Source organism: Sinohyriopsis cumingii, chromosome 17 (assembly GCF_028554795.1).
Source record: "Sinohyriopsis cumingii isolate HCF-2022 chromosome 17, ASM2855479v2, whole genome shotgun sequence".
Lineage (NCBI taxonomy): Eukaryota > Metazoa > Mollusca > Bivalvia > Unionida > Unionidae > Sinohyriopsis > Sinohyriopsis cumingii.
In genome coordinates, this window is record NC_142977.1 from 29,877,864 (window position 1) to 29,902,445 (window position 24,582).

The window sequence follows — 24,582 nt, forward strand, 5'->3', positions numbered from 1 at the left end:
GAAGATTCAATGGAATACTACAACTGAGACATGAAGTAATATTATCCCTAAGTTTCAATGGAATGCTACAACTGAGTCATTAAGTAATATTAACCCTAAGTTTCAATGGAATACTGCCACAGAGACACAAAATATTAGTATCCCTAAGTTTCAATGGAATAATATAACCGAGACAAAAAATAATATTCTTCTGAAGATTCAATGGAATACATGAGCTGAGACATGAAGTAATATTCTCCTGAAGATTCAATGGAATACTACAGCTGAGACATGAAGTAATATTCTCCTGAAGATTCAATGGAATACTACAGCTGATGCGCAAAATATCTGACTTTCACAAATTTCATTATGGGACCTTAACACATCTACCAGTTGTCACTGAAGCTGTTTTGTTAACAGAAAAAATACATTCGTGTCTTGAAAATCAAGACAAAACAAAAACCTCTTTTAATATACTTGTTTCTTATACAAAATAAAAGGTAACATTGGTTTTGCCTACTGTCTATAAAACTGACTATGGGTTAAGTAGACGCAAGTAAGTGAACAAGAGACCCAAGGGAGTCTAATATTGCTTATCTGATTATACTAATGTGAAAAGTTGACCATTTCAATACCCAAAGTTAGTAATGTAAGAAAACAACTATGTAAACTATTTCCAAACCTTAATATTATGTTAATTTCACCATGTTAAATATTCTGATGAAAATTCTTTTCAAGGCAAAGTTAATATGTTTGTATCATTCTGATAACAGAATTCATCCAAGATCTTGCTAGTGTAAAACTATTTAAAAAGTTCAATCAAAACTGGACGAAAATAAACTCTGCCAATCAGATGCAAGATCATCCTATTAAAATGTGCAAACCCCACTCTTACTACAGAACCAATCAAAATCCAAGATGATGTCAACTTAACATGTGGAAGCAAAATCCAAATTATGACCAATCAAAATTTGGTTTCTAGAAGGTAACAGGTTCAATTAGAAACAAAATGACCTCATAAATATGTGATGATAAAACTCATCTTGTAAGTTGATACTATAAGCCTATTTAACTTGTTTGATCCAAATCTGACCTGACCTATAACTGCTAGTGTGCTAACAACTCAGCCAATCAGATGCAAAAGTCACATAATGACTATGAGGTGATCTTGCTCATAATCAGATTCATCCATGAGCTTGATTAGTACACATTTACCAAGTTTGATCTAAATCAGGTTAGAAACAACCTCATAAGTGGTAACAAACTTAACCAATCATAAGCAAATTGCACCTATTAATAATGCACCGATCTTCTCTCTGTGTATCTTCGCCCATCTGAGATGGTAGTGGCCATATACCAAGTTTGATAAAAATTGTTTTTTTGTACAGAGATGAGGGACAGACTGCATGCCTTTAATGGAGGCAGGGGCCAACGTAGCTCAGTGTGTGTGCCTGACTCTTGACATGGTGGATTGGGTTGGAAAATCTTACCACTGGAATACCCAAGGTCAGCTCCACTTACTCCAATTGCCTTAGCACTAAAAATCCTACTCGTGTTGCTGTTTTGAAAAGAAGAAAAAAAGAAATATCATCTGGAATCTGGACAATACAAACCCATATTCCGAAATCTTTTATCAAAATTCAATCAGAATATGGCCACTCAAGTGGTAAGAAGCAATATTTTATGGATGGACAACTTACAAACACACAAAAGATGCAGGACCTTAAAAAATAACTCAATTGGCTTTGTGGCCAAAGGAAATTAAAACTTGACCCATCCATGAGTGAGATAGTGTCAAGATAGCAGCTTTAGTCTTTTGCATGAAGTTAACATATTGTAAGTGATTTACCCCTAATTCTTTGGACAGTGTTTCCTTCAGTAATGTATGCATTGTAGAGACCTCCTTCCCAAGGTCAATGTAACCATCAAACTCCAAAAACTGGCCCCGCTTTTCTACTTTCTGAAAGACATAAAAAGGGTATTGGTAACTATTACAGAGTAAATTACAAAGATCAGCCTTGACTAGAAATTTCCATCAATAAGGTAGAAGTTTTGGTTGATTTAACAAGTGTCTCTTGATAGAGAAAATAAACCTTCAACAATGAATTACTAGTTATTTTATTATTGAAACATTCCAACAAGGCACTGCAATTTTCCAACTATATATATATATACTCTAAGAATCTTCTTAAACTATGCCTAATGGTGGATCCCAAAACATGGATATGCTTTCCCAACATCTTAAGCAATATTTCTTCTCCTATTACTTTCATTCTTTTATTCAGAGACAGGCACCATTATATTTTTATTCCAATACATTTAGAATATGACTATTTGAAGTGATTTATGCACACACACACATTTTCAGACAGAATCTCTGTTTCTATGAATGATGTGCTAAAATTAATGTGTCTGAGACATGGTCTGCTGGGGGAGATAACTTACAGATATCCTTGCTAAGAAGTCCTTCATGTTTGCCCACTCCTGCTCCACAAAGTCATTCATGAATGTCATGAATTCTTCTTTACCACCAAATCTGAAATTTATTAATCATTAGACTTAGTGTCACATTAAATATTAATTCAGATAGTCAAAACATTATCACTTTTCAACCATTTTCATTAACTATTTTGTATACAAAATAATGCTTAAATCATGACCAACTTTAGTACTCATCATGATGTTGCTGTTGTTGCAGGTTTTAACCAAGTGGCCAAGTGGTCTAAAGCACTCTCCATTACAGATCACTGCCATCTCACCTCCATCTGTATGGGTTTGAGTCTCAGATTCGGCCAATGTGGGTATGTGAGAAAGCCTGCCAGTAGCTTCTTGTGGGTTGGTGGTTCTTTCCATGGGTTTTCCCGGGTTCTTCCTCCACCATTAATACTGGTCGCCATGTATAGCCTATCGTGTGCTGAAAAATGGCGTTAAGCCCTACAACAACAACAGCAGGTTTTAACATCATTTTCAGCACAAGATAGGCTATATATGGTAGCCAATATAACTGGTGGAAGGAGAACCTGGACATTCCCCCAAAGAATCAGCAACCCAAGGGAAGCTACTGGCAAGCTTTCTCATGTATCTACATTGGCCAAGCCTGAGACTCAAACCCAAGTAGACAGTGTTGAGATGGCAGTGATCCATTATGGTGAGTGTTTTAGACTAGTTTGGGCCCAAACATTATGATGCATCTACTCACAAAAATTCACAGTTCTAAATAATACAGTGCACACACACCATGGAAAAAACGTATTGTTGTGAGCTAAAAACAAGGACAGAAGCCATTGAAATTTGAAATCTTGATCAATGTTAACTTTTATTTTATGAGTATGGTGCTGACCAAGATGTATAGAATCATCCAGTTAAATAATTTAACATGAACAGTGGATAAAAAGTAAACAGAAAACAATATTTTTTAAGCAAAGTCAATGAAGTAGTAAATATGAATCTTAGTGCTCTCCTTTTGTGATTAACACTTATCAAGCTCCGAATGGTTTTCTGGTTAAGATTTCCCATTAAACACTTTATATTTTGCCAAGAATGGAGGATGTACTCTTTGTACGAGCATTTGAAATGGCAATGACAAAACAAATAAAGAAGTTTTTTCTTGTGGCTGGTTTTTTATGGTTGAAAACTGCTTTCCAATATGCCACCAAGCTAAGTTAATCCAGAGGAGGAAGTTCTTGAGTTGGCATTAAGATGTATTCCTGAGTCTCATTTTTTAGCCCATGGATTTTAGCATTAGGAGAAAACATGTTTTGGCATTTTAAAAAGAACTGAAAAACAATTAAAAACAGTCTTTAAATATTCCTTAAAAAACATCCTGACCAGCACCAAAAAAATAATAAAAACTGAAAATAATAACTAGAGTGTTTCTGGTGAAATAATTTTTGGGTTGGTGACTCCTTTTTATCTCATCTCTGTGAAAGGCCATCTGATTTTTATTCAATGACTCAAAAGCAATCATGAACAAACTTTGGTCCCTTTATTACTCATAACTCCTCATAAAAATGTCTGCCTTAAACTCTCCAGATTATAACAATAATGTAATCAATCAACAATTTGTTGCGTACATGTTTGCCCTTTTAAGCCTATTACACAACTGCATATCACTGCAATGGTATATTTTTGGTTTTGGGGTAATCTAGTTCCAATAGGTGTCTGTAAAGAATGCACTGAAAAACATGAAAATTATGGGGTTTTCTTCAAATAAATGTTTAAAATGCCTTTTACTTTTTAAGTGGTAAATTTCAATTATTAAATGGTATATGTGGTAGACATTCTTTAAAATGGTAATTTTATCCTACCACTGGCTGGATCACATTTATGATAAGCTGTTCAGGAATAGTGATTACAAGATTTTCTAGATGTGATGGCCATATTGGATGTTCAAGTGCCACCATTTTCATCTAGGACCATTAAATCATGGGATCAATGTGTGTAAAGTTTAATGGCAATCCTCTTTGTAGTAGTAATAACCAACTTGTGCTAAAAGAAAACACAGACCATCCCATAAGCTCTGCTGGTCAATAACCAGTTTTACAAAAGATAAACTTACTTTGTGAAGTTGGCAAGATTCTGAATAGTCTTTGCTATCAGTGTCAAGTTTCTGGAAGCTTTGTCTGGAGGAAACTCTGAAAAATTAAGTAGAAAATAGTCAACAAGTATTTCTTTTGTTCCATCATATTTGCGAATCCAGCACATTTTCTATCAAAATTTGCAGCAATTTTAAGTCCATAATTCAAAGAGAATAACTATTAAGGTACTGGCCAGATTAAAATTTCAATACTATTTTGGAAGGGGGAGATCAAAATGTTGCATTTGAGGATTTGAGGGCAGATATGATGTTGTTACTGTCCTATTTATTTCCTTGCTATGCTTACCTATGAAAGAACAATTTTGTACAGTAAAATCACAACATTTTGAAGTTATCAAGTACAGGATTGCTATTTCCTAATTGTCAAGTAATATTAAACAGCATGGTGTTAATATCATATTTTTGTGGAAGCAAAGCCTGTTTCTCATTTGTACAATGTTGTAAACTGGTCAACTTGTAAATATATTTTGTGTGGTTAACAAGACAAACATCTGCCAAATTTGCTTCAGTCAATCATATGATAAAACAAAAAGATTCCATCATTTTTTTTAGTTGAAAAAATACATCTATTGTTTTCTTTTGATTTGTTTACATATTAAGAAAGAAAGAAATGAAAGTGAATATCCAGGGCAGCTTATTTCAGAATCAAGTCAAAAGTCATCAACCAGGATGAAAGTGAATGCTAACATGAAATTCAAAAGCAGTCATATTTTTGAGTTGGTGTATTTCCTAAACTTTAGGATGTGTTGTCTATACCTTGAGTAAGGCTGAACAGACTTGGAGACAGCACAGCAGGACAGAGAAAACGCAGAAAGATTGATCCACTGATTAAATTATCACTCTTCTGTCCATCATTACACTTCTCTCGGAAACTACTAAAGACCTCCTTCAGCTCACTAGAATGAAAAATTGCTCCACAATTATCATACTGAATGACAATCCATTATAATTTTAAGACACAAATTCTAGAGAATGCCACATCTCACCAGTAAATACCAACTGTTACATACATGCCCTTCTGTACATGCTGTCTTATACCCATCTACCTACTGTTAACATGCATGCCCTTCTGTACATGCTGTGTATACCCATCTACCTACTGTTAACATGCATGAGCTTCTGTAAAAACTATCTATACCCAACTACCTACTGTTATATACATGTCCACCTCCACAAGGTGTATATATCCATCTAACAACTGTTACATACATGCCCTTCTGTACATGTTGTGTATACCCATCTACCTACTGTTATATATATGTCCACCTCCACAAGGTGTCTATATCCATCTAACAACTGTTACATACATGCCCTTCTGTACATGCTGTGTATACCCATCTACCTACTGTTAACATGCATGAGCTTCTGTAAAAACTATCTATACCCAACTACCTACTGTTATATACATGTCCACCTCCACAAGGTGTATATATCCATCTAACAACTGTTACATACATGCCCTTCTGTACATGCTGTCTTATACCCATCTACCTACTGTTAAAATGCATGCCCTTCTGTACATGCTGTGTACCCATCTACCTACTGTTACACACATGTCCACCTCCACAAGGTGTCTATATCCATCTAACAACTGTTACATACATGCCCTTCTGTACATGCTGTCTTATACCCATCTACCTACTGTTAACATGCATGCCCTTCTGTACATGTTGTGTATACCCATCTACCTACTGTTATATATATGTCCACCTCCACAAGGTGTCTATATCCATCTAACAACTGTTACATACATGCCCTTCTGTACATGCTGTGTATACCCATCTACCTACTGTTAACATGCATGAGCTTCTGTAAAAGCTATCTATATCCAACTACCTACTGTTATATACATGTCCACCTCCACAAGGTGTATATATCCATCTAACAACTGTTACATACATGCCCTTCTGTACATGCTGTCTTATACCCATCTACTTACTGTTACATATATTGTTACATATATACCCTCCAATACAAACTGTCTTTACCCATCTGTCTGCTATTTCATGCATGCCCTTCTGCACAAGGTGTCTATTCCCATTTAGCTAATGTTACATATATGCCCATCTGTATGAAGTGTCTATAGCCATCTACCTACTGTCACATGTATGCCCATTTGTACAAGATGTCTACACACATCTACCTACTGTTACATATATGCCCATCGATACAAAGTGTTTATACCCACCAACCATTACATACATGCCTATCTGTACAAGATGTAAATACCCATCTACCTACTGTTACACATATGCCCATCCCTACAAGGTGTCTATACCCACCAAACATTACATACAAGCCTATCTGTACAAGATGTCTATACCCATCTGTATGAGGTGTCTATACCCACCAAACATTACATACAAGCCTATCTGTACAAAATGTCTACACCCATCTGTATGAGGTGTCTATACCCACCAACCATTACATACAAGCCTATCTGTACAAGATGTCTATACCCATCTACCTACTGTTACACATATGCCCATCCCTACAAGGTGTCTATACCCACCAAACATTACATACAAGCCTATCTGTACAAGCTGTCTATACCCATCTGTATGAGGTGTCTATATCCACCAACCATCACATACCTGCCTATCTGTACAAGTTGTATATACCCATCTAGCTACTGTTATATACATAGCCATCCATACAAGGTATCTATACCCACCAAACATTACATACATGCCTATCTGTACAAGATGTCTACACACATCTACCTACTGTTACATATATGCCCATCCCTAACAAGGTGTCTATACCCACCAAACATTACATACGAGCCTATCTGTACAAGCTGTCTATACCCATCTAGCTACTGTTATATACATAGCCATCCATACAAGGTATCTATACCCACCAAACATTACATACATGCCTATCTGTACAAGATGTCTACACACATCTACCTACTGTTACACATATGCCCATCCCTAACAAGGTGTCTATACCCACCAAACATTACATACAAGCCTATCTGTACAGGATGGATACAGACATCTATCCATCTGTATGAGATGTCTATACCTACCAACCATTACACACATGCCCATCTGTACAATGTGTCTGTATGTCTATACCCACTGTTACATATACACCCAGCTACACAAGCTGTCTATACCCATCTAGCTTCTGTTACATACGTGCCCATCTATATGAAGTGTCAATACCCATCTACCTTCTGTTACATATGTGCCAATCTATATGAAGTGTCAATACCCATCTACCTACTGTTACATACATGCCCATCTATAATGAGGGGTCTATAACCATCTACCTACTGTTACATGTATGTCCATCAGTATAAGGTAGCTATTCAAATATACTATTACATACATGTCCATCAGTATGAGGCAGCTATTCAAATATACTATTACATACATGTCCATCAGTATGAGGTAGCTATTCAAATATACTATTACATACATGTCCATCAGTATGAGGCAGCTATTCAAATATACTATTACATACATGTCCATCAGTATGAGGCAGCTATTCAAATATACTATTACATACATGTCCATCTGCATGAGGTAGCTACACCTATCTACCTACTGTTGTAATTTCAACTAAAATTGAACCTACATTGACACAAAAGTAGTGTTATAAATAACTACAATGAAGAAATCAATCTAATAGTGTTTTTGGTTTGAACAGATCCTTAAACAGACCACATCTGCTATCACACTGCATGTACACTGGCTGACTTTTAAGACTATATATGGTTCAGGTCATGTCATCTTACAGCAGCATTGATGATTCTAGTAGGAATTAATTTGTGTTTTGTCAACAGAACTAAAGCCTTCTAATGGACAGAGACAAAACAAACCAAACAGATGGTCAGGTAGAAATTAGTAACAATAAACAGTAAAATGTAGATTATCTGGACACATTGGAAAAAACTGATTTTGCCTGGATCATTAGACCATGTAAAAGCTCTCACTGGATTTTCAGACATCTAGCTACAAACAGTCATTGAATATGGTAGTTTTTTTTTCTTCTCTTTTCTTTCCTCAATGACAGACATTTTCCTGTGAGTTGAACTGCAAAGGATATTATGAATACAATATCTTCAGGAAATTACTTAAAAGCCAATCTATGTAGCTCATACAGTAAACTTTGGCTTGATGCAAGAACTCCAATGACTTGATGGCAGTGCAATGCAGAAATTCAGCCAAATTAAAACCCATCAATCCAAGTTATCTCCCTTAGTCCATTGTGGAACCAGTGCAACAAGACGGGGGAGAGTTTAAGGTCAACTACGAAAATCTTCTGATGCATTGATTGGTTTTCTTCCAACACAGTGGATATCTAAGAGACATACAGGACTTTCAGTTTTTAGCTCTCCTGATAATTGATAAACTGATATATCATAAATTGTGAATACTGGGGATGGAATCAACCCTTCTTTATTGTAGTGTAATGTTACCTGGGGAAAAATGAAGAGGAGGTGATGATTTTTGTCCAAGCCATTTCACAATACATCTGAAGATTTTTCTGGTGTGTAGAAAGAAGGTTGGCATTGACAATCTTGGTTGGGTCCACCTCACAGTCATCATCTGACTCTATAACTGTCTTCACAAAGTCACCCAGTGTGTCATGAAGATACTAAATTTGAAAGAAATGCATTAGCAACATAATTAAACATAATTACAATATTTCTGAAGGGATAAAAGCACAAATTTATGAATCATAAGAAATGCATCTTTCTGTCTTTCAAAGTGCATATTCAGCTACTATACATAATATCAAGTCCTTTCTTCGTACATACCCAAGTCCCCTGCAGGCTCTGGGATGTAGAATAGGTTTGATATGCTCCACCCCATGTTCCAAGAGGCAACTAATGGAGTAAACATTTTCACTCTGGCATATTTCCCATGGCATCACAATTGAGGAGGACTTTGACATTTTAAAAAAGTGAAGCTTTTGTAATATAAAATAACGTGACTTTATATTTTACCAATTCTTTTGCTACATCTTTATGTCTTGGGGTTTTTGGGGGATATTTAATCGTCTTGGCAATATGTAGCCCTGACATGCCATTAAACACCACTCCTCCAACACACACACACACACAAGCACGCATCAAGAATCCCAGGAATCTACCAACTCTAAAGTCCAATAAGAAAGTTTTATTGGATCAGTTCTTCAAACAAATCTTTGAGGAGGATGATAAAAGTTGTTGTTGCTAGTGTCTCTTTCCTTTTTAATTAGGCCAATGCTATATATATTTTGTCGTAAAGATCAGACTGTGGTGACTCATGACACAATCAAATACAGCAAAGTTAAAAAGTACATGGCATGAGGGACTGATGTAACCTCTTTGGCACTAGCACTTGGCAGTGACCTATATTATGGTCTACATGTTGGTCTCTGCCCTGCCCAAAATTTAGTTAAAGTTTTCAAGCTGTCAGACTCAAAAATCTCTGCAATTTTTGTTGAAAAAGAAAACAAATTGATCAAACAAAAATTGCAGAGATTTTTGAGTCTGACAACTTGAAAACTTTAACTAAATTTGTTGACTTACTAGATGAACAAAAAAAAAATTAAGTTATTTTAAATCATTACCAATAGGCAAGTCAATGTACCATACCTTTTCTCCAACAAGTTTCATGTAAGCTTCCATTGATTTTGTTGCAATACTATTGCCACGGAATGTTAAATGTTGGTTATCTGGAAGAAAGAAGTAACAATCAATACACTGATCTTTCAGCAAAAGATGTACATTGTTAATATAATATTCAGAATAAATTCATAATAGAACAAGAGACTCCCATTTTTGCTGAGCAGGCTTTTTATTTAGGTAAAAAGTTAACAGCTTTAACATTAAGACTAATGTAAAAAATGTAACTGTTAAAATATTTCAGGGTTTTGGTTAAGATGTAGATCCCAAAATGACTGCTATGTTAAAATTCCATAAAAGGCTGTCTTAACAAAAATTGTAAATGACCAAAGAAAAGTAGAGTTCTTCTTAGTGGCTGTAAGATTATGATTTTAGAATTTACCCCTCTGACAAATAGACAATATTGTTTCAGGAAGTAGAATATATGTTCCATGAAACACTGATCTTGCTGAAAATTCACAGCACAAGGCAATAATAAAGGAACTTTTGATGGAAAAGTAATCCACCATAACCAGAATTTGTTGTCTGAGTCATACAAAAATCTTAAAATTGTCAGAAGAATCTCATGATTACCTAAATGTAAGACTTCTGCCATCACAACTTCTGACAAGAAATCCTTGGCTTTATCAAGATTCTGCATGATCCTGATCATGGTTCTAGCAAGTTCCTCTTTGTCCCTGATGCTTAGCAAGGGTTCCAGTACCTCACAGAGAACACAGTAACTGTTGCTCAGGTACTGAAAAAAATGTTTGTCTCCCCTTAAAATGAAAGCTTTATGAAATTAATTCAAATCTAAGTGAGAACCTACATTTAGTCTGAATACAAAACCTACCGTAAAGTGGGACTGAAAATGAATTACAGTTGTAAGTAACAGGCAATGGAAAACATGGAAACAGCTACAATGCTGAGATGGTTACTAAACATACCTACAGAACTGATTAGGATGACATGAATTAGGCAAACATTTTTATAAAAAAAGTAATGGAAAAAAACTGATGTGTGTGTGTGTCTGTGTGATTTGGATTTTTAACACAGCTTTAACAATTTTTCAGTCATATTGCTATGATGTCTGCATTGTGACAGTTTATAGTGATGTCTAGCACTGGGGCATCATGCCGCAGACATGTTGCATAATGTCCCACATTATCCAGACACCAGGCCATCCAGTCCTAACACTAACCTCTTAATGCTGAGCGCCAAGTGAGGCAGCTGTTAGTACCATTTTTGTAAGCCTTTGGTATGACTCGGCTGGGGATCGAACCCACGACCTCCTGCATCTGAGGCGGACGCTCTAACCACACAAAAAAAAACAACTGATACAGATTATTGTAATCAATTACTGAAATGTTCTATGTCAATTTGTTATAAAACATGGAATTTCTTTTTTTTGTGATATCATGTTCAGTAATTAGGAGAGACAATGTTATTTACCTTGAAAATAATCTGTTTCACAGTGCAATTTTACTTCTGAACAAATTTCATCAAATTTACTTGGAGGGAATGTGATGATGTCTCGAAATTTTAACAAATTTAATGACGGTAAAATATTACTACCTTCAATATTTTTGTATTGACGAGTCTTTTGGAGTTGAGCAAGTGTGATTATTATGTCTAGGAATTAATTTTGGCAAGACTTGATACAATAAGGGACAACATACACCATATTTTCACAATCTATTATATTATTTTCTTCAAGTGATCCCAGATGCAATTAGAAAATTGCAGTCTTTCTTTCCAATGGGGTAGGATTTACTTCCCTACATTTTCAGTAAGAAAATGGACTTTCCTGTATTTAAAAACAGACTGACAACTAACCTGTATAAAGTCTTGATACAGCTCCATGGGTAGTATCTGTGTTGTCTGATATCGAGCTTTCAATCTGACAATAGGAAGATCTGTTTTACTTTCTTTTCCTCCTTTTCCTACTGTACCTGAGCTGGTATTGTACCTAATGAACAGATAGCAAATATTGAAAACATCTTTTTTAAATAAATCATCTTTTTGGTAAATATATGTTACTAATATGAAATTATTGAATTCCCTCATAATGCTATACCTATAGGTTAATGCATTTGTATGGGAAAATATTAACAAGTTTTTATCGATCGATATACTGCATGACCTTGATAGTGCAGTGTATCCATCCAACAAAACAAAACGAGTTCATATTTTCACATACAAATGCAGTAACTTTTATTTATGCCGCATTCCAAACTAAATACACAAGCACAGATTCATCAGTTCACAAGAACATAACTCCACCCAGAAAAATAACTAAGTCGCACGCAAGACATCACTTTCAAAAGAAAATGGTGTTTTGGTCTACTTAAAATTTAAATTTAAAGTCAAATTGTGAATGATTGCACATTGCAACAACTTTTGCATTTGGTCTGGAATGAATAGATTTTGGTATTTTTGTCGATTTTATGAAATATTTTGATTATGGACTGTATTTATCTGTGCCAGTTCTACATGAAGTACATCTGGTTTCAGCAGTGAGGCAGCAGCGTGTTGACATCTGCAAATGTGTTTCTGTTCTGTCACTGAATGTTTGGAATCTTAACGTGAGAAAAATATGAAGTCTTTCAATTGTAATTATCAAAAATACGCTATGGAATTTTATGATTATTTCATTTTGAATGTAGTAAGGAGGATGTAATTGCACTTGGAATGTAGTTGAAATTACAGTACAATTTGGAAATGTGTAATCAAATTTAGAACCCATGACATGGCTCATGTAATTCGGATTTGCAGAACTAAGAAAATACATTTTGAGGAAATTCAGGATGTAAAATTGTAAGTATATTTTTTTTGATTCTTTATACCTTGTCACTTGCATGCTATTTGTAGGGACACAACAATTTTATGACCTGTCTGAAGTCTATCGCTAGCCTAAATCTGTAACATTGTATAAAAAAAGTTATTGCAACATTACACAGCAGGTGGTATGTGGCAGTCCATGAAACATCTGCTTTAGTTTATTTAGAAACAAATTTAATAAACAAAAATGTGAATCATCTAATACATGAGTTTATATGATTTGTTTATGAAGTAGTTCCCAATACAATATTGGGCACCGGAGTGCAATATAAAGGTGTGCAATATCATAAAATATTGCACAATTCTGACAATGTAAAGTTAATGGAGACAAAATGAGCATATAATAATATATCAATATAGCAGAAAGAAAAAAAACTATAGTCAGCTCATTTTCATATCTGAAAGACATTCATTTTGATAAAGAATATCACAAAGTGGCTTGTTTACATTCCAATACTATAAAGATATAATTGATGGAACCGAAAATTTGATCACAACTCATCACAAATCTGACTATAATTACAGTAAGGGACTGGTATATACCTGGGTCTATGCAGTTTGTTAGGAGTAATCAGAGAACAAACAAAAAAGACTGTTCTAATGGCACATTATGAAAATGAAGATCATGGTCTATCTTGTTTGCAGCAGGATTCAATTTATAATTGAGTATATATGGTAAATTCAGAGAACAGCCTCCAATACAGATTATACATTAGAACTGAATAATCTATCCCATTACTGACACCTCCTAAAAACAGCCTTTTATGTAATTGAAGTATTTCAGAGCTTATCAAATCTAAGTATTAAACTAGGCAGTTGCCTCATAAGTGGACGGTGAAAACTAAAATCACAGAAAGAGTTCTTAGCACCCATGAATTTTTATCTGTAAATACCTGCAGAGAAACGAGGGCCTAAAGGGAGATTAGTGTTTGTAAAGAAGATATTATTATTATTATTAAAGATGTCATTATGAGAAAAGTAATTATTTTTAAAGAAAATTATAAATATGATATAAATAATACTTACCATCTTTCAACAAACTGTCTATTTGTAACATCAGCAGCAAGAATCTTGATATAACCTAGAAAATGTACAAGCTACTAATTAACGTACAACACATTTTTTTTTTTTTGCAGCAATATCTCTCACCCAGGACATTTGCAGTGATTGAGTTTACAAAGATAACAATATTTTTCAGTACAAAACATCTAATTTTGATACCTAATATTTTACAAAATATCTAATTTAGGTATCTAATATTTTAAAAATAACTTTTCACATGGATGAATATGACAATGCTGACACTGTCTAATATGCGTCTTCCCCCCACCCATCTCATGATTTTAATTCCAATTAATCTACCATATATACTTACTTATAAGTAGTGTCTAAACTCCAACTACACAGACACATACAGATCTGCCATCTTATAACATGCCAGCAGAGTTTATGCAGTTTCTTAAGAGCGGTCAGTAGAACAACATAGACTGTGAACTGCCAGTTCATTGTGCGCTAGCAGAATAGGGTCTGTCTTGGGTGCAGTTGGACCAGTTTTGTAAGCAAGAATACATGGTATTATGTAAGATGATGGACATGTACATGTGCATCATCTTACATTTTCTGTGTAACATAAGCTAATCTATTTATTGTGCGTGTCATACTGGGAAAAACCTACATGTAAAATAGCTGTATCAGATGGGTACATTTTGTGCTTTTCTCCCATTGAATTTTCTTCCTACATTTCATTTCCACAATTCTTTTTTTTTTAATTGCGTGTAAAAACAACAATCACTAAAAATGAAATTCATAAAATGAATCCAATAATTTGCATATTTGGAAAGAAGTGACTGATGTTATTTAACAGTTTCATACATTTTCAACTGAAATGAGCACAGTTGCATGGATCTATTTATCACATAATTAAAAACACAAGATTATTTCAATAAAGTTTCAAAATAGTGCGATGAAATGATTTTCTGTATGCATCAGACATTAAGCTTCAATAAAACTGACATTTTGGCATCATTTGTGATGTTATGAGGTGTTTTTATAGTGTGCAAAATAGAAAAATCAACATGGGCTTATTAATTTAGACAACAGAGTTGTCCTGTGATAAAAACTGTTTCTGATAAAAATGCTTACTGATTTCCTACGTGTTAGAACCCTACCACTTTAAGCCTTAGGCTCTTAATAAGTCCTCAGGATTCAGCAAATGTTCATACCAGAATCCTGATCTCTATAGTAATTTGCATGTTGTACACCACTTCTTAAAAATTTATTCTAATAAGTAATATACTTACCAAGCAGTGTATTTCTATCTTTTTTCTTCTTTTTGTCTGCTTCTCTATATAAATTTACAGTGATGATTTCAACTGAAGGTAAATTGCTGAAAAGAAAAGAAAAAGTGTGTTTTCAATTTCTAAAAGTAGTTTGATTTTCACAACATAAGAATGAGGTACAGTCAAATAATACAATGCCAATTCAGATTAAAACTCCAATGTGTTTCAGCTGGGATGCACATCATCAGTCTAAAGCCTCACTGATTGCATGGGACACTTCTCTAGTTCTAATAAAACAGGTTATTCTGAGGGACCTCTGTATTCCAATATTTCTTACAAATTTCAACCTTATATAGCCTGGCATAGTAATGGTATGTGGTCTTGAAATAAACCATGTGTGGAAATTCTCTTGTTATGCTTACTACAACCATGACCTTTGGTTTTGAGATGCCAAAATCAAATGGACTCTTTTTTATACTATGTACAATCCATCCAAAAACTCTGGCCAAGGAACAAAATCTAGAACAAAACATGCTATGCAAAACCATTTTACTTTGTGTCACATTGATCAAGACCTTTGAAATTTTGTCCCCAACATCAAATGGCTTCTTTCTTACCTAAAGTGCAAGTCCTCCACAAACTTTATTCACAATACATTATCTGAAGCTAATGTTATTATGAAATTAATAGGCTTCTTTTTACTCCAACTGACAAACTTTGGTGAAGGCAGTTTTGTGTAGGAATAATTTTTTGTTTCCAACCCAGCGACAATAACCTTTCAGTTCTGATACCTTGATCATTGGACTCCAAAATTAATTCAAAATAAAACTTTTTCCTACTAGTGGAAGCCATCCACATAGCTTATTCCAGGTGCAAGATGTTTAAATAAAGTGAGCATGCAGTGAGCCTTTTTCATCACAGTGAACTTGACCTTTCAATCCAAAATCATTATGCTTTTCCTATCCAACATACAAATGTCCAGTTCTGTAATTACAACTAATGTTTTCATATAGAAACCAATATTCTTTGAGTCATAACGACCTTGAAATTGTATTCTTTGACTGAAAAACCAATAGGCTTCTATATTTCCCCAACTGCATGACATCCACAAAGTCTGGTAATGATAGATGGTGTAAAACCAAGAAAGGTAACTAATGGATGGATGCATGTTACTGTACAAATGTCACAACAATGTATGCACTGCCTATGTATGCACCTTACACTAAACTTTTTAACACAGTACCATGACCAACTCTGGTGTGACAACATCATGAAGTTTTTGAATGAAGTTTATATAAAATAAAATAAAATAAAAAATTATGTCTCGACTTGTGGAATTTGATACACTCAACAAGAATATATTCAACTGTCAGTGTGCACTGGCATGGCTATCTTTTTAGATTGAGGTTCTTTCTTCACAAGGTATGAATTGGTCTGGTATGTGTATCCAATGTGCAATCTCTTCTATATCATGGGTGTCACTATTAATGATGGATCTGATGTTACATGTTAGTGGAGTTTTCATTCTTAACATTTTGCCAAATAAATAAAACATGACAATTTATATAATTTCTGATGTCAGTATAATGAGTCTTCCATTAAAAGGATGGAGTCATGGAATCTTCCATTATAGGATGAAGCATGGAATCTTATATTAAAGGACAGAAGTCATGGAAACTTTCATTAAAAGTATGGAAGTTGTGGAATCTTCCATTAAAAGGATGAAAATCATGGAATCTTCCATTAACTCTTTACCTTCTGCAAACGCATATATGCGACCATAAAAATAGCCTTGTAACACCAGAGACGCATATACAAGCTGCTAATAATACTCTCTCTGTCCCAGCTGGCTCATACATGCATTTCCGGCCAAGGGTTGGGAAACCCCAGATACGCATATACACGTTTCATATTAAACCTTTGTATTGGATGAAATTACAAACATCCGTTCTCTTTTATAATATTTAGCCAATGAAAATAGTCCTTTCATAAAATGATGAACGTATTCTGTAAGTAGTTTTACAGCATATAAGCAGAAAATTCTATTGAAAACAAGGTCAAAGGTGACAGTAAAACAAAATGTCAACATTCATGTATTCCGACGACGATTCTGATGGAAGTTTTGAAGGATTTGAAAGTGATGATATTGATTTTAACCAGACTCAAGATGAAGGATTGGACATTAGTATAAGTCCTGTTTCGACACCTGACATTTCAGATTTATCTGAAACGCGAGATAATCAAATCTGGTCGTAACACGTGAGACCGGTAAATGTGGACAACTTTACAGCAGTTTCAGGGCCAGCATTTATTTTAGAAGAAAATGCAAGGGAGATATATTGCTTTTTACGTGCTTCAGGCAGTATCATAAAAAATTACCAAATCTGCAATAAAATAGTGGACACATTGGTGTGCAAAATAGTGGTGAGAAAAGTAATCTAATATACATTTTAAATACATATATTGAGATATTTTTTTTATATTATAAATATGTGAATATAAACATTGATTCCTGTGGATTATATGTACTTGTTGGTGGAAATGAGTGGCACAAAACATTGGTAAGTGCTTAAAATTTTATTTTTCATTAAATTACATAGTTTGCATGGGACAAAATTGATACAGAATATGTAGACAGCATGTAAATAACTCAAGAAGTTCTCACTCAGGCGGCTATTATGATGCTCTGGGGTTCAGCCTACAAACTGCTGCTAGAAGGCAGGCTGCTAATCAGGCTTAGTAGCCAGGGCAGCAAGTACTTGCAGAAGGTAAAGAGTTAAAAGGGCATAAGTTGCTATATGGAGTCTTCCATTCAGAAGGATGGATGGACAATTGGACAAGGTAATACTTAATGTCCCCATTACATAATACTAAACTAGAATGATTGCCTGAAAAATGTAAACCAAGTAACTTAAAGCAATCATTTTCGATTAAGCAAAATCAGAAATGGACGTTATATTAACAAATTTTTCCCCCGAGATTCTATTAATTTTTGCCTGAAAATGGTGTAGAAAGCATATTTGGGGTTACATATGATGGTATATATGGTACGCTTTACAAAGATCTTATAAATAAAGGTCATACAAATGACACATTTCTTGCTTCATGATGAAGTGTACTGGCAATTAGCAAGCACGGCTGTATAGTCTTAATATAGTCTACTTCTTAAACATCTTCAAGTGACTTACTTGAATTCAAACTGTTCCCCCCAGAACAGCATTTCCCCTTTAGTCTTAACTGAGGTTTTGGCATAGAGTGTCTTGTCCAGGAAAATCTCACAGAAGTATCTGCAAATAAGAAAGCCTGCATTAAATCTCTGCAAATGCCTTAAAACAACAACTTGCAAGATTTTCAAAACTTTAGCTACTGTTGCACCTTTGTTGAACTGTTTTGGGGAGGTACATTTTATGTACCTATGTTATGTACCTATGTCCCCTAAAATAGTAAAGAAAAAGGAATTTGTTAATATAGAGAGACATGGTCAGTCTGAGGTGGGAGAATGTTCCCATTGTGCAGCACTTGTGTTTATTCAATATATTCATGTTGATTTGTTATCTACTTTGAAATAATGATTTTCAGAGTAAGAGCAATGGCAGATTTCAGTATATTGTTATCATCATTCAACTGAATAAAAAATCAAATAAAACTAATGGCTGACCATTATGAATTTTAGGGTCATACATTTCACCCAGTGTCTGTTCACCTATTTTACTTTCATTTCTATGCATGCTTTTGCAAATACAGCACATGACTACAAGTAAACTAGCCATAGTGCTTTTACCACTGTATCCAAGGCAAATACAAAAGACAAAAAAACAATAAACACAAAAGCTGCATGAACATTTCACAAATGTACATATCTTAATTTTTATAAACAGTGGCTCAAACTTAAGTTCAAAAAAAAAAGAGGAAAAGGTCGTGTAAGATTCTTGTGTATAACACCGTTACTTTTGTTTGATTGCATGACTGAGAAGGATTACAAATACCAGATTCTTGTCAAGTTTTGTAGGCATTAAATTTCATAATTTTGCACACAAAAAAAAACGACAGTACATGAATTCATAGACTTGGGAAAGAGTCATTTCTTTTTTACAGAGAGAGAAAAAGAATAATTGCAAAATTCATGAACACAGAACCCATGAAGAGCAGTGATTTGAAATGTGACCCATTCTTCCACCCCCATGAAACCACATTCATATTTCAAAGTTGAAAGTCTCGTCCCAAATAGCATTGGCACAGTTGTATAACATTGTGAACATTAGCATGCGTATGCTTGCACACATGAAATATCATGCATTTTTGGCTCAAAATATGCAGACAATTCAAAAAATTATTGTCCCTGGAATTTGTAAATACTATTTGAAACAGGAAAAAGAGGTAATGTTTCAAGTACAATCAGGACTAATTGTCCTTCTCTTATTAACCTTTCTTAAAACATTCATTTCCAATGAAATGAAACAAGAGTCAAGTTACCAGCCTATTGTCTCCAGCTGACAAGTGTTTTTCTCAATATACCATACCACAGTCTATTGTTAGTATAGCGCCATTTCAGTAAAGACTAAAAATACCTTCGTGATGGAATGGTTAAAAGTGAGGACTCTTTTGACAAAAGCACTTCATCTACAGTAAACTCTCCATAAACTGGATAGTGTCATGACCAAACATTTTGATTTTTATCAGAGATGGCCAGTACATAGAGGTGTGATCGAGATTGGAATACATCTTTAATGAAATTGGCTCTTATCTTGTTTATGTAAAAAAAATTTGGTAAAGTATATAAAAAAAATTATCACATTTTTAAAAGACTTATCTATTTTTGTGAAAGTTAGACAACTGTCAAATTTGAGCAAATACAGAACAAGTTTTTGAATTATTCCTGCTCTGTGCAAAATAATTCCACTTATCCCACAATATGTAACTGCTGCATCCGACCTGGTTTGATGACCCTCCCAGTGGTATAAACTAATATGAAAATCCAGATCCAGACCCAAACAGGATCAGTCAATATCTGGATCTGAAGTTGAACAGGCTGGAATATCAGCATGGAACTTTTTCTTTTTTTTTCTTTTACTTGCACGATACATTTTTAAGTGCTTCAACTTCTACACACATTCTGTCTCCACACATACTGAATTTTGATCTTTTTTGCATTAGGCAAAGTTTTCTTATGCCTAATCTGGCCAGGTTGATGATTAAGGTAGCTTTTAATGGTAAACCATTTCTGGGACATATTTTCCAAGGAAATGCAGTGAAAGCAAATCATTTTGAGTCTTCAGAATTTTTGCACTTGTGTTAATCAAAACGTACATGTGCTATTTTACTGTATCATAGAGTGCACACAGTATTCTGTTCCCTCATGTTAACATTGATATCTACCGATAATGAATTAGTGGTCTAATCAGAATGGAGGCTGGACCAAAGCCATATTTGGAGCATCTGAATTTAGGCAACCCAAAGTTAGGTTGTGCTGCTCCTGTTCACTGTCAAATGCATACATGCCAACCCGGGATAGGTTTAAGTGCAGAAAAGCAAAATCTGAGCATAAAAAGTGTAATCTATATATTACATGCTATAATTTCAGTAGACTGTATTACAAATGTACATTTATTTATGCTACTAACCAATCTTTCAGCAGCTCAAAATCCATGGAAAAAATGGACAAAATCGATGTGGATTAGAACCAGAATACAAACACAAAATATACTGACAAATTATTTAAATTCAACACTCAACTACTCTACATCTCTAGCGTTTGCTGAATGATTGTGAAGTTCACAAATTCTTTTGTACTCAGTCATGTTATGGATTATATTACTCCCATCTTAATTTCAAATTTGTAAAGCAGTGTTAATGTGTCCTTTTGTTTCCTGATCAGACATGAGTTTATGTTTAAAAAGATAAATCTGCTCTAACAATTGTCATACACAAGACACCATAAAATCTTGCTTCAATAAACATCTGGCATCATTTTCTTTAAAAGTACAGACTGGTCTGCTAACTAACTTCATTATTAATATATTGAATCAAAGAAACCCATCTGTTTTCTGGAAATAGGTCACATACAGTTGCTGCAAGTAGAAAATTGGAAAGGACATGTAGATCTATGATGTACAAATTAGCTCTTATGCTATTCTTGCACAGAAATTTTTCTTTTTTAGAATATTCTAAAACTTGTATGTTGTTGTTGTTGTTGTTGTAGGGTTTAACACCATTTTTCAGCACACAATAGGCTATACATGGCGGCCAGTATTAATGGTGGAGGAAGAACCCGGGAAAACCCCAGAAAGAACCACCAACCCACGAGAAGCTACTGGCAAGCTTTCTCACATACCCACATTGGCTGAATCCGAGACTCGAACCCACGCAGACAGAGGTGAGATGGCAGTGATCCGTAACTGAGAGCGCTTTAGACCACTTGGGGCCCCAAAACTTGTATGATAAATGGAATAAAAGATATGACAATATATGTGACAAACACAACTTTTTATTACCATTTTTATTTTTTTTGTACCGGAAAAGATCATTCAAAATTCATCTACAGGTGAGCGGTGAGATGTGATTTGGCAAGAGAAAGTATAATGATTATGCCAAAAGCACATTGTTGTCATGTATGCTAATGGTACAAGAACATGATATGGGATCTTGAGTGAAGTCTCTTGAACTGGGGCACATTGTGGCCATCCTACTCATCACTTGATTTTGAACCTACACACCTTCTTGTTCCCAGTCCAACATACTAACCTGAGCTACTACTGCTCCAAAACTTAGGTGTCCATGAATCATGTTTCCAATGTTAAAGGCTAAAAAATTCTTTTAATCTTGCCATCAAATTTATGTTACAATAATGACAGTTTATTTTGGGTCATTTCAAATGGCTCATCCAACAGATGGATTAAATTCATAGTGACTTTGATTGGAATAGTCTCCTTCACATTACAGAAACCTTCTTTGTGGAGAATATCCCACATCTACTGTATCAATGAATACCATCGATACTTGCTTATAAGATCAGTCCAACTGCAAACTGCACAGACCCAGATCTGCCACTTCATAATGCACCAGCAGATTTGGGTCTGTGCAGTTTGTTAGTAGTAATAAATAGAACAAACAACAAATATCCTGACCTGTGGCTGCATCATGTTACAGCAGATCAGGATCTTCGATGACTCAACTTATAAGCGAGTAAATAAGGTACACTCTCCCCCCCCCCCCCCCACTGTGTTGAGACTGACAAATGACTCCTACCTCTTATCCCCTTCCCAAGATTATCATGTTTCTAATTTACATTTCATCCCTATATTTCCACAGATAAGCTGTGCACTACACCAAGCTGTCTACTCAAATGTGGCATCAAGTAGTATGAATGGAACAAAATTAACTGGTTATGCAGGTTGTGCAGTGCAAATCTTGTAATGAACTTATCACAGTACAAATATGGTATCGTGCCCCCTAATTTCCAAACATAGAAGTCACTGCTAAACAAAGTGCCCATCTCCCACTAATGGAAAGTTTCAACAAATGTAATTAAAAATGTCAAGGGGGGGAGGGTCCACTTTTCTGGCCACACAAAACTTCTTGAAGAATGAATTATATGACCCCTTAGGCTAATTATAGGAGAAATAATGTAAAATTATATTAAATTCTCATTTTCATAAACACTTGTTGGGTCAAAGTGAAAACCATACAGACCCTGATTTCATGTTGCATAATGTGCTGGCAGATCAGGGACTATGTCATTTGTTCTATTTGTTAATCCTTACAAACTGTATCTTCTACCCAGATCTGCAGGCACATTATGCAATGGCAGAGCTGTGTCAATGGAGTTTGCAGCTGTGTCGGATTTGCACTATAGTATGTAGAGTAAATTAGTGGAATACTGAAGTATATGGTATGGTAAAAAAAATAAATAGAGGTTTCCCATTTCACTTATAATTCTGGACTGTGTCACACATAATTAGCCTGTAGATCTGGAGTATAAATAAACTTTGGAGTACAGTAAATATACCAAAAGAAAAGAAGCTAATCACAAGATCTCTTCATTTGAAACTGTAGAGTTCTTACATAGAACTGATTGTGCTTGCAATCCAATGGTGCCATTGTGCCTCCCCCAAGCTGTGTCAATCCTGGTAGGCAAAACAGGTACAGTTGATAGTAGAAGTAAGCAAAAATGATGCTCAGAAACTTTACAATTAAAATGTTTGATCCTATTTTCGTTTTTTATCAACATCTCTATTTGTTTATTTGGCACTATATGTATTAGTTAATTTCAACAAATTAATTATCTCTGCAGCCAACATTAGTTCTTTATTCTGCCCAGCTCTTCTGTACCTGAACATCTAGTCATCTGACCACAAAACATTATATTCCTATTTATACCTGTTCAAAAACTTTTAACTTTAAGACCTCATGCTCTTAAGGGCTATTATATAATTCTAAGCAATTACTTGTGTTCAACTGAGTCGAAAACAAAGAAGATTTTTAGGTCTCTTTAGTTTTGTTTAACACAATGCCAATACAAAGACAATCACACGGGATGTGTGCCTGATATTACCACTGTATAAAGGACTGGTATATCAGGTCTAATGTGTTCATTTTACTAGTAGGTACAAGTCATCAACATACAGTCTGATCTACCTGTGCATTAATGGGGGGGGGGCAAATCTGGTCTACAATATTACATGGCTTGTACAGTCCATGAGAAAAAAAAAAAATCCCAAGGTTTTCTTTCCTCTTTTAGAAATAAAATTCTCACAGCATTGATTAATATGGCATAAACAGATACAAAATGTAGAAGCAATATATAATTAACATGTAACAATAAACACAACGCATCCAGCAACAACCAGTGTCATTATTTTTATTTACCCAAATATTTCTAATTTATTTATTATTTTTGGAAAATTTATATACAAATGTCTGGAATATAATAAAAAAGTCATCCAGTTTTAATGGTTTGCATTCCCTTGAATAAATTCATGAGTTTTTTTTTAATACAATTCAAGGATTGTTTTATAAACATAATCAAAGCTGGTTCAACCCCACAGATCCAATGACTTTTCAAGGTTGTATGAACCTTATGTTTGCAATTTAGTGCCAGTTGTAGGCATATATAGAAAAAAAAAAATACATGCCTGTGGAAAAATATATACTTATTAAGTGCAATACTGAAAAAGATGTTGCCACAAGTCAGGATATGCATCCATGTATGCTTGTATCAAAACTCAACAGTGAAGGTCAATATTTTAGCCAGGCAAGAAAAAAACATCACAAAAAATTTGCAA

General features: G+C 34.6%; 1 protein-coding gene across 8 annotated transcripts in view; it reads right to left on the minus strand.

The window, feature by feature from the left end:
• The window catches only part of LOC149778344 (disabled homolog 2-interacting protein-like), a 377,099-nt gene that overhangs the window by 28,366 nt on the left and 324,151 nt on the right, over positions 1 to 24,582 (minus strand). For all 8 annotated transcript variants that reach the window (XR_016415494.1, XM_089939159.1, XM_089939158.1 and 5 more), the window contains 11 exons: positions 18,490 to 18,588; positions 15,323 to 15,408; positions 14,049 to 14,103; positions 12,018 to 12,150; positions 10,776 to 10,938; positions 10,173 to 10,252; positions 9,009 to 9,187; positions 5,333 to 5,472; positions 4,538 to 4,613; positions 2,425 to 2,515; positions 1,829 to 1,939 (listed from right to left, as the gene is read on the minus strand). Coding sequence is in view for 7 of the 8 variants with exons in the window: in XM_089939159.1 (XP_089795285.1) it covers positions 1,829 to 1,939; positions 2,425 to 2,515; positions 4,538 to 4,613; positions 5,333 to 5,472; positions 9,009 to 9,187; positions 10,173 to 10,252; positions 10,776 to 10,938; positions 12,018 to 12,150; positions 14,049 to 14,103; positions 15,323 to 15,408; positions 18,490 to 18,588 (1,213 nt within the window). In the remaining variant the exon portion in view is untranslated. The remainder of the gene's footprint in view (positions 1 to 1,828; positions 1,940 to 2,424; positions 2,516 to 4,537; positions 4,614 to 5,332; positions 5,473 to 9,008; positions 9,188 to 10,172; positions 10,253 to 10,775; positions 10,939 to 12,017; positions 12,151 to 14,048; positions 14,104 to 15,322; positions 15,409 to 18,489; positions 18,589 to 24,582) is intronic.